A 15,000-nucleotide genomic window follows, 5' to 3' on the forward strand; every position below is an offset into this window, starting at 1 on the left:
CGTGGTTAGCCTAGCCCCGCACCTTGCCACACACTCTCAACACCTCTCGCTTCCTCTGCAGCCGCCACTACCCCATAGACTAGTTTCACGTGGAAAACTATAGCGTCGATCGCCGCCTTTGGTAACGATCAAAACAAACAAAGTAACTGTGAAAGCGGCCCTTAATTTCAACCTGTTTCCTTCCCCTCCAAAATATACACAAAGAAAAGAAGAAAAAAAGTCCCGTATCCACTGCAGTTTAGGAGAATTTTGAAAGTTGAAAAAAAAATGTTCCTAAGTTAGTTTTTATCCCTTCCTTGAGTTGGTTTTTATCCGTCTCCTTCTCCTCTTCCTGTGAATAAGCACGAAGATTAGCTAACAGATTGAGGAGTAAAAACACGCTCCCTACCCTCGAATCTACCGTAGTTTAGGAAAGTTTTGAAGCTTGGAAAACCTAAATCTGTCCCAACTTATTTCATTCCTTCATTTCTTTTCTATCTCTCTCCTCCTGTGAGTATGGACGAAGATAAGAGAGAAAAAAGACCCATCCCTTCCCTCCCTCCACCCTTTCCTCGTGTCAAATGCAGTCTATGGCAATCGCTTAGCCTAAAAAACACATTCAAGTTACTTCTATCTCTCTTTTTCTTCCTTTCAGTTTCCTTCCTCTTTCAATAAGCGTAAAAATCCCTCCTTCTGTGAATATGAAGACAGCCCCCCCCCCCCCCCCTTTTCCTCGTGTCAAATGCAGTCTATGGCAGTCGCTTAGCCTTAAAAACACATTCAAGTTACTTCTATCTCTCTTTTTCTTCCTTTTAGTTTCCTTCCTCTTTCAACAAGCGTAAAAATTCATCCTTCTGTGAATATGAAGAAAAAGACCCCTCCCTTCCCTCCCTCCCCTCATTTCTCGTGTCTAATGCAGTCTATGGCAATCGCTTAGCCTAAACAACACATTCAAGTTACTTCTCTTTCTCTTTTTCTTCCTTTCAGTCTCCTTCCTCTTTCAATAAGCGTAAAAATCCCTCCTTCTGTGAATATGAAGACAACCCCCCCCCCCCCCCCCCCTTTCCTCGTGTCTAATGCAGTCTATGGCAATCGCTTAGCCTTAAAAACACATTCAAGTTACTTCTATCTCTCTTTATCTTCCTTTCAGTCTCCATCCTCTTTCAATAAGGGTAAAAATCCCTCCTTCTGTGAATATCCGTGAAGATAACACCCTTTCCCCTCCAGTCCTCGTGTCTACTGCAGTCCGTGGCAATCTTGCACTAGAAAAATACACTCCCAAACTATTAATCTTTCTTTTCCTTCTACTCCTCTCCGTTTCTTTCTCCTTCTCTGAATATGCATGAAGATAAGAGAGACCTGTCCCACCCTCACCAAGTCCTCGTCCCTACTGCTGTCCGTGGCAATCTTGCACTAGAAAAATACACTCCCAAACTATTAATCTTTCTTTTCCTTCTACTCCTCTCCGTTTCTTTCTCCTTCTCTGAATATGCATGAAGATAAGAGATACCTGTCCCACCCTCACCAAGTCCTCGTGTCTACTGCAGTCCGTGGCAATCTTGCACTAGAAAAGTACACTCCCAAACTATTAATCTTTCTTTTCCTTCTACTCTTCTCCGTTTCTTTCTCCTCTGAATATGCATGAAGATAAGAGAGACCTATCCCCCCCCCCACCACCACCACCAAGTCCTCGTGTCTACTGCAGTCCGTGGCAGCGCCGAGGCTCTAAAAACGCTCCTGCTCCCAACTTTTGATAAGGTCTCTTAGTGCGGGAAGTTCCGTCTGGCAGCGGCGATGCGTCAGGAAGTTGTTGGCTCAAGACTTGAGCTTTATCTTGCCTGACCCCGCGGCCACGCCTCCTCGTGACCCAGGGACGGGGAGGGGGAGGAGAAGCGAGATGGAGGAGAGATGGGGAGAGAAAGAGGGAGAGGTGGAGTAAGTGAGGGAGTGAAAGGAAGAGGAGAGAAGATTGGAAAATTGTTATTATTATTGTTATTATTATTATTATTATTATTATTATTATTATTATTATTATTATTATTATTATTATTATTATTATTATTATTATTATTATTATTATTATTATTATTATTATTATTATTATTATTATTATTATTATTGTTATTATTATTATCATTATCATTATTATTATTATTATTATTATTATTATTATTATTATTATTATTATTATTATTACCATTATTATTACTATCTTTCATATTCATCTATTTTCCCTCCTCCTCCTCCTCCTCCTCCTCCTCCTCGTCCTCCTCCTCCTCCTTTTCCTCTTCCTCTTCTTTATCCTCCTCGTCGCCTTTCTTCCTCTTCCTCCCTGTCAAAATCATCTAATTCCTCCTCCTCCTTCTCTTCCTCCTCCTCCTCCTCCTTCTCTTCCTCCTCCTCCTCCTCCTTTTCCTTCTCTTCATTGTCAAAATCAACTAATTCTCTTTCATCCTGTTCCCATATTCACCTCCTCCTCCTCCTCCTCCTCCTCCTCCCGCTCCTCCTACTCCTACTCCCCCTCCTCCCCCCCAGGTGGAGTACGACGGGCTGACGGGTCCCATCAAGTTCACGGAGGGGAAGAGAACAAACTTTAAACTCGACATCCTCAAGCTCAGAATGGAACAGCTCTATAAGGTGAGACGGGAACATAAGCTTATTTCCATCTTCTTTTGTTCTCCCTATCTTCTTCTGTGTGTGTGTGTGTGTGTGTGTGTGTGTGTGTGTGTGTGTGTGTGTGTGTGTGTGTGGGTGGATGGGTGTATCTGTCTGTCTGTCTGTTGAAGGGAGAGTGACTAAGTAGGTTAATCAAGGTATAAGAGCGAATGAATTTTGGAAGAAGAAGAGGAGGAGGAGGAGGAGGAAGAAGAGGAAGAGGTTAGGGAAATCATCTTCCTCCTCTTCTTCCTTTTCTTCTGTGTGTGTCTGTCTGTCTGTCTATTGAAGGGAAAGTGACTAAGTAGATTAATCAAGGTATAAGAAAGAATGAATTTTGGAGGAAGAGGAGGAGGAGGAAGAAGAGGAGGAGGAGGAGGAGGAGGGGGCCAAAAAAGTACCCTCGAGGAATATTAAATAGTTTCCCCTTCGGCACACCTCCCAGCTGATCAATACACGGCTGTTGCTTCCTATGTTTTTGTATGAGGTTTTCACTCTTAGATGCTTATAGATAGATAGATAGATAGATAGATAGATAGATAGAGAGAGAGATAGAGAGAGAGAGAGAGAGAGAGAGAGAGAGAGAGAGAGAGAGAGAGAGAGAGAGAGAGAGAGAGAGAGAGAGAGAGAGAGAGAGAGAGAGAGAGAAAGGGAAAGGAAGTTTAGTTAGTTATTTTGTTATATAGTTAGTTAGATCGATCGATAGATAGATAAATAGATAAAGAGAAAGAGAATTTAGTTAGATTGTTAGTTAGATAGTTAATTAGATAGACAGATAGATAGATAGATAGATAGATAGATAGATAGATAGATAGATAGATGGATTGATAGATAAATAGATAAAGAGAAAGAGAATTTAGTTAGATTGTTAGTTAGATAGTTAATTAGATAGACAGATAGACAGATAGATAGATAAATAGATAGATAGATGGATTGATAGGTAAATAGATTTGATTTTGAACTTGTAGTAATCTTTTTGTATTCATAATCCTTTTCTTTCCTCCTCCTCATTCCTCTCCTCCTCCTACTCTTTTTTCTCCTCTTTTTCCTCTATTTTTCTCTTCCTTCTTCTCTTCATCTTCCTCCTCCTCCTCCTCCTCCTCCTCTTCCTCCTCCTCCTCCTCCTCCTAACCTAACCTAACCTAACCTAACCTAACCTAACCTAACCTCCTCCTCCTCTTTTCCTTCCTCCTCCTCCTCCTCCTCCTCCTCCTCCTCTTAACCTAACCTAAACTAACCTAACCTAACCTAACCTACCTAACCAAACCTAACCTCCTCCTCTTTTCCTTCCTCCTCCTCCTCCTCCTCCTCCTCCTCTTAACCTAACCTAAACTAACCTAACCTAACCTAACCTACCTAACCAAACCTAACCGCCTCCTCTTGTCCTTCCTCCTCCTCCTCCTCCTCCTCCTCCTCCTCCTCCTCCTAACCTAACCTAACCTAACCAAACCTAACCTTCTTCTCCTCCTCCTCCCCCTCCTGCAGGTCGGGGAGTGGACGCCGGAGACCCAGATCAACATAACAGACAGACAGGCGTTCTTCGAGGGCCCTCAAGATCATCACTCTCTCTCTCTCTCTCTCTCTCTCTCTCTCTCTCTCTCTCTCTCTCTCTCTCTCTCTCTCTCTCTCTCTCTCTCTCTCTCTTCTTTATTATGTTCTATCCATCTTATTCGACGTGTTCTATTTGCTCTATGTCCTATTTGTTATGTGTTTTATTGAGTCTGTTTTTCTTGTTCTATTCTTTCTGAGTAACGGTTTTGTATCTATCTTTTGTTGATATTCTCTCTATTCCTCTCTCCTTAATTTTTGTTTCTGCTTTCTGCTCTACCTTTTACGTTTTATATATCTCCTCCTCCTTCTATGTATCGTGGATAACGCGTCTATTATTTTCCGCCGTTGCTTACCATCGCTTCGAAAGACGTCGTTTGCCGTGATTACCTTAGAAAAGAATACACGTGCAGTACATTTTTTCGATGCGACAATAACCTAAGAACACGAGGAGTCTGCAAGAGGCCAGCCACCCAACGCATGGCAGCTCCGGTGAACCTACCACCACCCTATGCTCTCCAGATCCCTTATGCAAGAGTTAACCAGCATCTTCTCACTCTTTCATCCCTCACGTTGGCAAACTCTGGAACAATCTTACTTCATTTGTATTTCCTCCTGCCTACGACTTGAACTCTTTCAAGAGGAGAGTATCAGGACACCTCTCCTCCCGAAGTTGACCTCTCTTTTGGCAACTCCAGGAAGGGACATTAGCAGTAGTATGAAATCAAGTATTGTGTGGTTGAAGGTAGAAGGCCGGGGTATTTAGGAGGTGTGTTGGTTAGGTTAGCTTAGGTCAGGTTAGGAGTTAGGTGCGGCGGCGGGGCGGGGTGAGACGGGGCGGGGCGGGGCGGGGCGGGAATGGGTCACACGCGCCAAGAATTCTCATTAAGTGTCTTAGGAGGAGGAGGACGAGGGAAAAAAAGGAAGGAGGGAGAGTTGGAGGAAAAAGGAGGAAGAGGAGGAGGAGGACACTTCTGTTCCTCGATACTGGAGAGAGAAGGGAAAAAAAGAGAAAAAGAAGAGAAAGGGAAGAATGGAGGAGATAGAAAGGTGGAGAGGGAGAGAAGGAAACATGGAAGAGCAGGCAACAAAAAGAGAAACAGGATGAGGAAGCAAACGAAGAGAGGAGAAAGAAGAACAAGAAGAAGAAGAACAAGAACAAGGAGAAAAAGAAGAAGAACAGGAGCAAGAATAATGAAAATAAGAATAAGAATACGAAGAAGAATACGAAGAAGAAGAAGAAGAAGAAGAAGAAGAAGAAGAAGAAGAAGAAGAGAGAAGAGAGAGAAGAGAGAGAGAGAAGAGAGAGAGAGAGAGAGAGAGAGAGAGAGAGAGAGAGAGAGAGAGAGAGAGAGAGAGAGAGAGAGAGAGAGAGAGAGAGAGAGAGAGAGAGAGAGAGAGAGAGAGATAGTGAGAGAGAGAGAGAGAGAGAGAGAGAGAGAGAGAGAGAGAGAGAGAGAGAGAGAGAGAGAGAGAGAGAGAGAGAGAGAGAGAGAGAGAGAGAGAGAGAGAGAGAGAGAGAGAGAGAGAGAAGGAAGGAAGGGAGGAAAAGGAAGAAGGGAAAAAAAGGTGAGACAAAGCCATCTACATCTAGAGTACAAAGGTCAGGTCAGGTCAGGTAAGGTCAAGTAAGGTCACGCAAATAAGGATACAAATGGAGGGAAAAAATCGGTCAGAGTTTGAGAATTAATGTTTGTTTGTTAGTTTGTTTGTGCGAAAGTTAAGATGGCGGCCGCGACACCTAATTCATGGCGATTAATCCTCCTCCTCTTCCTCTTCCTCTTCTTCCTCCTCCTCCTCCTCCTAGTTCTCTTCTTCCTCCTGTTTTGTCTTCTTCGTCCTTCTCCTTCTCCCTTTCTTTTATTTTTTATCTCCTTTCCTTTTCTTTCCATTCTTATTCTCCTCCTCCTCTTCTTCCTCCTCTTCCTCTTATTCCTCCTCCTCCTCCTCCTCCTTTTTCGTCTTTCTTTAGTTTTTCTTCTCTTATATTTCTTTTCCTATCTCCTTCTCTTTTCTTCCTTGTGCTTTTCCTTCTCCTCCTCCTCCTCCTCCTCCTCCTCCGCCTCCTCCTCTTCCTCATATCTTCTTTCATTCAGTCCTTTCCTTTTATCTTTTTTACATTATTTCTCTTCTTTATCGTCATTTTTTTTATTCATTCTTTTTTATCTTCTTTTCTTCTTCTTCTTCTACCCCCTCCTCCTCTTCCTCCCCCTCCTACGACCACTACTACTACTACTACTACTACTACTACTACTACTACTACTGCCACTACTTCTACTACTACTATTACCACTACTACTACTACAGCTAATAACAATACTGATATCCTTCTTTCAAAAATATTTATAGTTATAGTATTAATTAAAAAGTCTTTTCCGAGGAGAGCAGAAATACGAGACTTGTTAGTATTGGAAAATATTAATAAGAAGGAGTCAAATTATTATTATTATTATTATTATTATTATTATTATTATTATTATTATTATTATTATTATTCTCTCTCTCTCACACACACACACACACACACACACACACACACACACGCAAATGACCTACTTCTAACCTCCTCCTCCTCCTCCTCCTCCTCCTCCTCCTCCTCCTCCATCACCTCCTCTTTTGTGAATGTCTAGAGGGGGAAGGTAGGGAAGGAAGGAAGGAGGGAGGGAGGGAGGAAGGGACTCAAAAAAATATAAATGGCTTACTTCCTTCATTTCCGTCGCCCTAATAGAGAGAGAGAGAGAGAGAGAGAGAGAGAGAGAGAGAGAGAGAGAGAGAGAGAGAGAGAGAGAGAGAGAGAGAGAGAGAGAGAGAGAGAGAGAGAGAGAGAGAGAGAGAGAGAGAGAGAGAGAGAGAGAGAGAGAGAGAGAGAGAGAGAGAGAGAGAGAGAGAGAGAGAGAGAGAGAGAGAGAGAGAGAGAGAGAGAGAGAGAGAGAGAGAGAGAGAGAGAGAGAGAGAGAGAGAGAGAGAGAGAGAGAGAGAGAGAGAGAGAGAGAGAGAGAGAGAGAGAGAGAGAGAGAGAGAGAGAGAGAGAGAGAGAGAAGAGAAGGAGGAGGAGGAGGGAGGGAGGTGTAGGATACGAGGGATGTGTAGGATGCGAAGACTAATTAAAAGGTCTAAGGCGATTATTATATTTAAGGAGGGAGGGAGGGAGGGAGGGAGAGTTGGAAGGGTGAATGAATAAGAGATTTTGGGCTGGAAAGGGCAGGAGAAGGGAAGAGGAGGGAGAGAGGAAGGAAGGTAGGGAAGGAAGTAGGGAGAGAGGAAGGTGAGGAAGTTCTGAGGGAAGGGAAGGTTGGGAGGAAAGAGGAAGAAACTGATGGAGGAAGAGAGAAAAGGTAAGGAGGGAGAGAGGGAAGAAAGAAGGAATGAGAGTTAGGGGAGGAAAGTCGTGAAGGAGGAGGGAAGCGGATGAGAGAGAGAGAGAGAGGGAGGGAGAGAAAGGAAGAAACTGATGAAGGAAGAGAGAAAGGGTAAGGAGGGAGAGAGGGAAGAAAGAAGGAATGAGAGTTAGGGGAGGAAAGTTGTGAAGGAGAAGGGAAGCGGATGAGAGACAGAGAAGGAGGGAGAGAAAGGAGGAAAGTGATGGGAGGAAGAGAGAAAGTCCTTCCCTTCGCTTTCTCTTCCCTTCGGCGCCTTCTACAGTAAAAGATGAAACAGAAAATACGAAAAATAACCTTGATTCTGCTCCTTCCCTTCCCTTCTTCGGCGCCTTCTACAGGAAAACCCGACTAAACATCCCCTTTGTTCCTTCCCCTTCCCTTCCCTTTCTCTTCCCTTCGGCGCCTTCTACCGGAAAACCCGACTAAACATCCCCTTTGTTCCTTCCCCTTCCCTTCCCTTTCTCTTCCCTTCGGTGCCTTCTACAGGAAAACCCGACTAAGCATCCCCTTTCTTCCTTCCCCTTCCCTTCCCTTTCTCTTCCCTTCGGCGCCTTCTACAGGAAAACCCGACTAAACATCCCCTTTCTTCCTTCCCTTTCTCTTCCCTTCGGCGCCTTCTACCGGAAAACCCGACTAAACATCCCCTTTCTTCCTTCCCCTTCTCTTCCCTTTCTCTTCCCTTCGGCGCCTTCTACAGGAAAACCCGACTAAACATCCCCTTTCTTCCTTCCCCTTCCCTTCCCTTTCTCTTCCCTTCGGCGCCTTCTACCGGAAAACCCGACTAAACATCCCCTTTCTTCCTTCCCCTTCCCTTTCTCTTCCCTTCGGCGCCTTCTACAGGAAAACCCGACTAAACATCCCCTTTCTTCCTTCCCCTTCCCTTCCCTTTCTCTTCCCTTCGGCGCCTTCTACAGGAAAAAATGAAACAAGAAATAGAACAATAACCTTGATTCTGCCCCTTCCCATCCCTTCTTCGGCGCCTTCTACAGGAAAACCCTACTAAACATCCCCTTTGTTCCTTCCCCTTCTCTTTCCTTCTATCCCCTTCGGCGCCTTCTACGGGAAAATATGAAGAGAAAAAATAGGAAAAATCACTCCCCATTCTTAACCTGACCTCCCCTCTACGTCGGCGACCTCTGCAGAAGAACCTGACTAAACACTCCATTCTTCGCTACCCTTCCCGCCCTTCTATCCCCGTCGGCGGCCTCTGCAGGAGAAGCCGTACGTGATAGAGCATAGAGGCAAGAACATCACCGGCAACGCTCGCTTTTCCGGGTTCTGCCTCGACCTTCTGGACCACGTGGCGGGCATGGTGGGCTTCAACTACGAGGTAGAAGTGGAGCCTCACGGGAGATACGGGAACTACAACCAGACGACGGGGGAGTGGGACGGCATGGTCAAGATGGTTATGGAGAAGGTACTGACGAAGGGAGGGAAGGAAGGAGATGGTATTGTTTGAACATGTACTATTGCCAACTGCTTCTAATTTTTGCTGCTGAAGATGTTGTCGTAGTGGTCGTTGTAGTCGTGGAAAAGCTTGCGTTGGAGAAAGTACTGAGGAAGGGAAGGGAAGGAAGGAGGTAGTGGAGGTTGTTGAGGTATGGGAAAAAGAGAGAGAAAGAAATTAGTCGTTGGAAAATATACTCTTGCTAACTGCTTATACATCTGTTGCTGCTGAAGAAAAAGTGGTCGTAGAAAGTTGTGTTAGAAAAGAAAGGAAAGAGAATGGACGTAGTAGTGGTGGTTTAAGTATGAGGAAGAGAGAGAGAAAGAAAGTAATCGTTGGAAAATATACTCTGCTAACCGCTTCAATACGTTTTGCTGCTGAAGAAAAAGTAGTCGTAGAAAGTTGCGTTAGAGAAGGTACTGACTGACTGACTGACTCGCCGAAGAAGGGAGGAAGGTCGTGGTAGTCGTGAAGTAAGAGAGAGAGAGAGAGTAAGAAAGACCAGCCTTGAAAAATGTACTACTGCTTCTAACTCCTTATACCTGTTGCTGCTGTTGAAGAGGTCGTAGAAAGTTGAGTAAAAAAATAATTATATAAGGTACCGACTGGCTGAAGAAGGGAGGTCGTATAGAAGTCGTGAAATGAAGGTGAGAAAGAGAGTATAGTCGTTTGAAAAAAGTCGTATCACTGCTAAATGCTAACTATTGCTACTGAAGGAAGAGTTGATAACAGTAGTGGTGGTCGTAGTGGTCGTATTGAAATAATTGCGCTGGAAAAAATTGTGAAAGGTCGTACAATAGTAGTGGTGGTGGTTCGTATTGTGGTCGTAGTTCTGTTGAAAGGTATGGTGTTAACTACTAATGCTGGGAGTGGTAACAGTGCTGGTGGTAGTGGTCGTAGTGGTCGTAGTGGTCGTAGCTTGTGTAAATATATATCTCGCAAAAAGTAAGACAAGAAGGGTCGTAATCAAACTGTAGTAGTGTCATAAGTTACTCATTTCCACTTATATTAATGTATACAAATCATCTTGGTGGTGGTAATGGTGGTGGTGGTCGTAGTCAAACTGTTATAAGTTACTCATTTCCACTTAAATATTGTATACTAATGATCTTGGTGGTGGTGGTGGTGGTGGTGGTAAGTGTTTCCAAAGGTCATTTCCCCGTTCAAGACACAGAGGAAGTCGGGCAAAACTATCACCGGGATCACAAAGCAGTCCATGAAGATCCCAAACAAGCGAACTGAGATGCCGAGAACGTTTAACTAAGAACATTGCCTTAAATCGGAGTGTTATAAGTTACTACCACGGCTTTATAAGTTACTACGAGCCTATACTAATGGTGGTGGTGGTCGTAAGGGTCATGGTGTGCGAGGGAATACACCGCACGCAAAATTATAATAAAACAGCAAAATGGGCTTCTTAGACAAACTGGATTGGGCCATTGCGGTAAAGCGGAGGTCGTTGGAGGCTGTTAAGGAGAAAACCGAGGATTACCGCGAGGAGTGGGAGAGGGCGATTCAGGAAGAGGAGTGTTAAGTGTTGGGCGCGGGAGACACAGGGCAGCACTGGACCAGGAGTTAGTGTGTGTTTAAGGTGTTTTCCGAGGAGAGAATAAAGGTCGGTATCACGGGGAGTCTGTAAATGGTAGGATAGGAGGACTGAAGGGGGTAGTGTATGTTAGGTTAGGTTAGGTCCATAGTATTGAAAGTATCGTCGAGCTCCCATTAGTGTGTGTTTAAGGCGTTTTCCGAAGAGAGTATAAAGGTCGGTATCACGAGGAGTCTGTAAATGGTAGGATAGGAGGATTGAAGGGGGTAGTGTGTGTTAGGTTAGGTTAGGTCCATATTATTGAAAGTATCGTCGGACTTCCATTACGACTATTTTCCCAAGCCACAGAGAAGATTGCAGGAGGTATTGTGTGCTAGGCTAAGTCCATATTCTTAAACGTATCCTCGGGTTCCCATTACGATCATATTTCCCAATGCCACAGAGAAGATTAGTAGGAAACCCTTTAAAATGAAGTCTTCGTAAACTATAGGTTCTGAAGGCGTAACAATTTTCATAACGGAACTGTACATTTAAAAGCCTTCCAGAGATATTAAGTAAACGAATACGTGTTGACTTGTAGAAGACGACGAAGGGTTCCCGCCAGACACATCCTGGCAGCCAGACAGAGAGGTTAGTGGCGGGCGCTGTACCCCCATTAGTCGTGTTGTTGTTGTGTTGCCAAGGCTCACAGTGGGTCTTAGTCTTAAATCCCAGGCTGTAGCGTGTGCCAAGGCGGCCTCAAGACAGCGGATATTCTCGCCTGGTGACTTGGCTGTTGACTGTTGACTGTTGGTGCTTGGAACGATGGTAAGGTTGCGTCTCTCTCTCGGTCATATTTCGTCGCCAAAACACACAGATTTGACAAGGCTTTCGTAGGAGTTTAGGGCATTTGCAAGGGTGGTTTTATGACCCCGGTGGTAGTCTGGCCCTTCCTCTGTACTTGACCCTAAAAAAGCACTCACGAGAACCCGACTGAGCTTCATTTAGGCCTCTGGAAATAGCTGATGTGAGTGCTGGAGGCGTCTGAAAATACCGACCTCTCTCTCTCTTGTTTGCACGGCTCTATCAGTCATGCAAAGAGAACCGAACTACTGATCTCCCTTGCAATCTAACATAGGCAAAGAGGAAGCTTATGTGCGTGCTACCGGCCTCTCTCTCTGCCGCTTCATCGCCGCTGCTTCTGTCCGAGAGAGAGAAAATGAAGTGTAGGGAGCTGAACTGAAGCACACGTCTCTTCTCCGCCGCTTCCACGCCACATTTTTGCTTCTTTGTTGCTTCCTCGCCTTTTCCTTGCCGATTCTTCGTTACTCTCTCTCTACTTTTCCACCGCTTCCTCTTCGCTTCTGTACCGCTTCCTCATCGCTTCCTCGCCGCGTCTCCCGCCGGGGCTGCCGCTGCGGGCCTGGGCGGGTGTCGGGTGTATAGGCGCGCGGCTCTTCCTGAATTTTTCCTCTGCCGCCCAAAGTGCCTCGGCTTGTTCCCTTCCGCCGGAGCCTCGCCAGACGTGTCCGGGCTGAATGCTGCGATGATTTTTTTTTCTTAGAGCTTCACATCCTCTTCCGCCTCTTCTTCCTCCTTCTCTTCTAATTCCTCTTCTTCCTTTTGCTCTTCTTTTTCTTTTCCTCTTCTTCTTCTTCTTCTTCTTCTTCTTCTTCTTCTTCTTCTTCTTCTTCTTCTTCTCTTTGCGACGCTGGTTTTTCGTGTGCTTCAAATCATTCCTCTTTCTCCTTTTTCCTCATTTTCCTTTTCCTCTTCCTCTTCTTCTTCTCTTTGCAGTACTAGGTTTTCCGTGTGCATAAAATTCTTCCCTTTTTCTTCCTCTTCCTCCCCTACTTCCTCACCCTCCTCAGTGTTCTCTTCCTTCCCTCTCGAAAGGTAGATAAAACCCTGCGATCCATCCCTATATAAGGAAGGGAAGAGAGGAAGTGGATAGCTTGGCAAATCCTCCTTCCCTCCCTTCACTCTGCCCGCCGACTCCCTTCCCGCACCCTCAGCCCTATGTCTCGCAGTTATCCCGCCCCGAGTCGTGTGTTTCCCGGGTAATCTCCGCGGGCTTAAGGAGCTCCCGTAATGGTGTGTTGAGAGGCTTTACAGACACCCGCACCCCTTCTCTATTGCTCCGAGCCGGGCGTTTAGCGAGGCACTTGTGGGAGGAAAGAGAGAAAGGAAAGAGGGTGAAGACGGGAACCTCAAAACTGTGCTGGGCCTGACGGAAAATGAAGGCCCGTATTCTTAGCCTAAATATGGTACCGTTAGCCCAAGAATGGTACCGTTAGCCCCAAAATGGTACCGCTAGTCCCTAAAATGGTACCGTTAGCCCCAAAATGGTACCGTTAGCCCCAAAATGGTACCGTTTGCCCCAAAAATAGTACAGTTAGCCCCGGAATGGTACCGTTAGCTCAAAGAATGGTACAGTTAGCCCCAAAATGGTACCTGCCTGCCTCCCAGCGCCCCCGGCAGCCCACAACCCCAGCAGCCCCACGCCCCAACAGTCACCCAACCCCTGCAGCCCCTAATCCCGGCAGACCCGAACCACGGCAGCCTCCATCCCGACAGCCCCCAGCCGTAACATCCCCCCGTCCCAGCCCCCAGCATCAGCAGCCCCAGCCCTCCCCGCAGCGTGGAGGTGGGGACTGGCGGGCGTTGTGTCCCCCGTCGCTTCACTTTTTGCCGGTAATTTGATACGCCTCGGATGCTGCCGCGCGCCGCCCGCCCTGGGAGTGAGTGCTTGAGTTTCGTCACTTCCGGCACTTCGTAAAACCATCTTCAACGCCTTAAGAGACAGCTCTGGGGACCTAGAGATGGATTCAGGACCTTCGAGACAGCACCGTGGCTTTAAAGACAGTTTCAGGGACTTGGAGACAGTTTCAGCGCCTTCAAGACAGCTTTAGGGCCTTAAGGACAGCTTCGGGGCCTTGGAGACAGCACCGGGGCATCAGAGACATCTTTGGAACCTTGGAGACGGAACCATCGCCCTCAGAGACAGCCTCAGGGCCTTGAAGACAGCATCAGAGTCCCAAAAACAGCTCTAACACCGCAGAGACAGCACCAGCACCTTATAGACAACATCGACGACCTAAGAGACAGCTCTGACGCCCTAGAAGCACAATTGAAGCCTCAGGAATTATTTCAGCGACTCAGAAGATCGGAACACCACATCATAAGCCTTGAGGAATGGTTTTAGCGCCTAGGTAACATCCTTGCTGCCTTTTATTAAAACTTATTGCCTTAAAAACACCTTTGCCGCCTTTTATACACTTTTTGATGGCTTAGAAACACCTTTACCACCTTTTTAAAATCATTTGATGCTTTAGAAACACCTTTGCCGCCTTTTTAATACTTTTCATGCCCTAGAAACAACATTACCGCCTCAGCATCTGCTTCGAAGGATTACGTTTTATCACCCCGTCGATGCGTAAAGAACAATAACACTTTGGAAACACTTTTAGCGCCCAGGAACCTTCATTTGTTCCTTAAGACCAGCGTTGCAAGATTGTCGTACTCAGCCGATTATATTTCCCGACTTCCTACCCCTAAACTGTCTTCTGGGCTCCGATAACGGAACTCAATTATAGTTACCGTTAAAAGAGTTAGATTCTAATGTTTCTAGGCAATAGTTAGGCGTCAGAGACCGGTAAATACTATGTTCTGAGTACGATAATTTGGCAACGGTACTTAACCCCTTGACTGCGGATTTCCTACAAGAAGACCTCACCAAGCTACAGGAGTGGAGCAAAAAGTGGCTGCTACAATTCAATGAAGAAAAATGTGAAGTCCTGCACCTTGGGAGGGGAAATCCAGCACACCAATAGAGCCAGAGAAAGACCTGGGAGCATATGTTACCAGGTTATCAGTGAAGGGATATCCAGCACACCAATACCACATGGGAAACACTCCACTATCCACCACAGAGCCAGAGAAAGACCTGGGAGCATATGTTACCAGGCTACCAGTGAAGGGATATCCAGCACACCAATACCACATGGGAAACACTCCACTATCCACCACAGAGGCAGAGAAAGACCTGGGAGCATATGTTACCAGGCTACCAGTGAAGGGATATCCAGCACACCAATACCACATGGGAAACACTCCACTATCCACCACAGAGCCAGAGAAAGACCTGGGAGCATATGTTACCAGGCTACCAGTGAAGGCGAAATCCGTGCCAATCGCAGCGGACGGGTTAAGACATCTCTTTGCCGCCTCAGAAACACCTGTGAACGATTACAACTACGAAGGATTAAGATTTGTCACCCCCGGCGCTCAGTAAAGAACATCCATTAAGCTTTACAAACATCCTTACTAGCCTGATATCCCCTTTGGCCTCCCTGTACACCCCCTGAGCGCCTGGCATCCCCGGTAATAAGTAATAAGCTTCCTGTCAGCCTGCCACTCGGAGCCTTCGCGAACATCTAGCCTGCATATGGCGGCGACTTCCTTCC

The 15,000-nt window shown here is 45.9% G+C and overlaps 1 protein-coding gene across 1 annotated transcript in view; it reads left to right on the forward strand.

Annotated features, from left to right (window-relative positions):
- Nucleotides 1-15,000, forward strand: part of LOC126987874 (glutamate receptor ionotropic, kainate 1-like) — a 195,578-nt gene that overhangs the window by 143,670 nt on the left and 36,908 nt on the right. The window contains 4 exon segments of the mRNA XM_050845337.1: nt 2,515-2,616; nt 4,120-4,180; nt 4,881-4,915; nt 8,776-8,979. Of these exon segments, the coding sequence (XP_050701294.1) occupies nt 2,515-2,616; nt 4,120-4,180; nt 4,881-4,915; nt 8,776-8,979 (402 nt within the window).

This window comes from Eriocheir sinensis, chromosome 67, assembly GCF_024679095.1.
Source record: "Eriocheir sinensis breed Jianghai 21 chromosome 67, ASM2467909v1, whole genome shotgun sequence".
Taxonomy (NCBI): Eukaryota; Metazoa; Arthropoda; class Malacostraca; order Decapoda; family Varunidae; genus Eriocheir; species Eriocheir sinensis.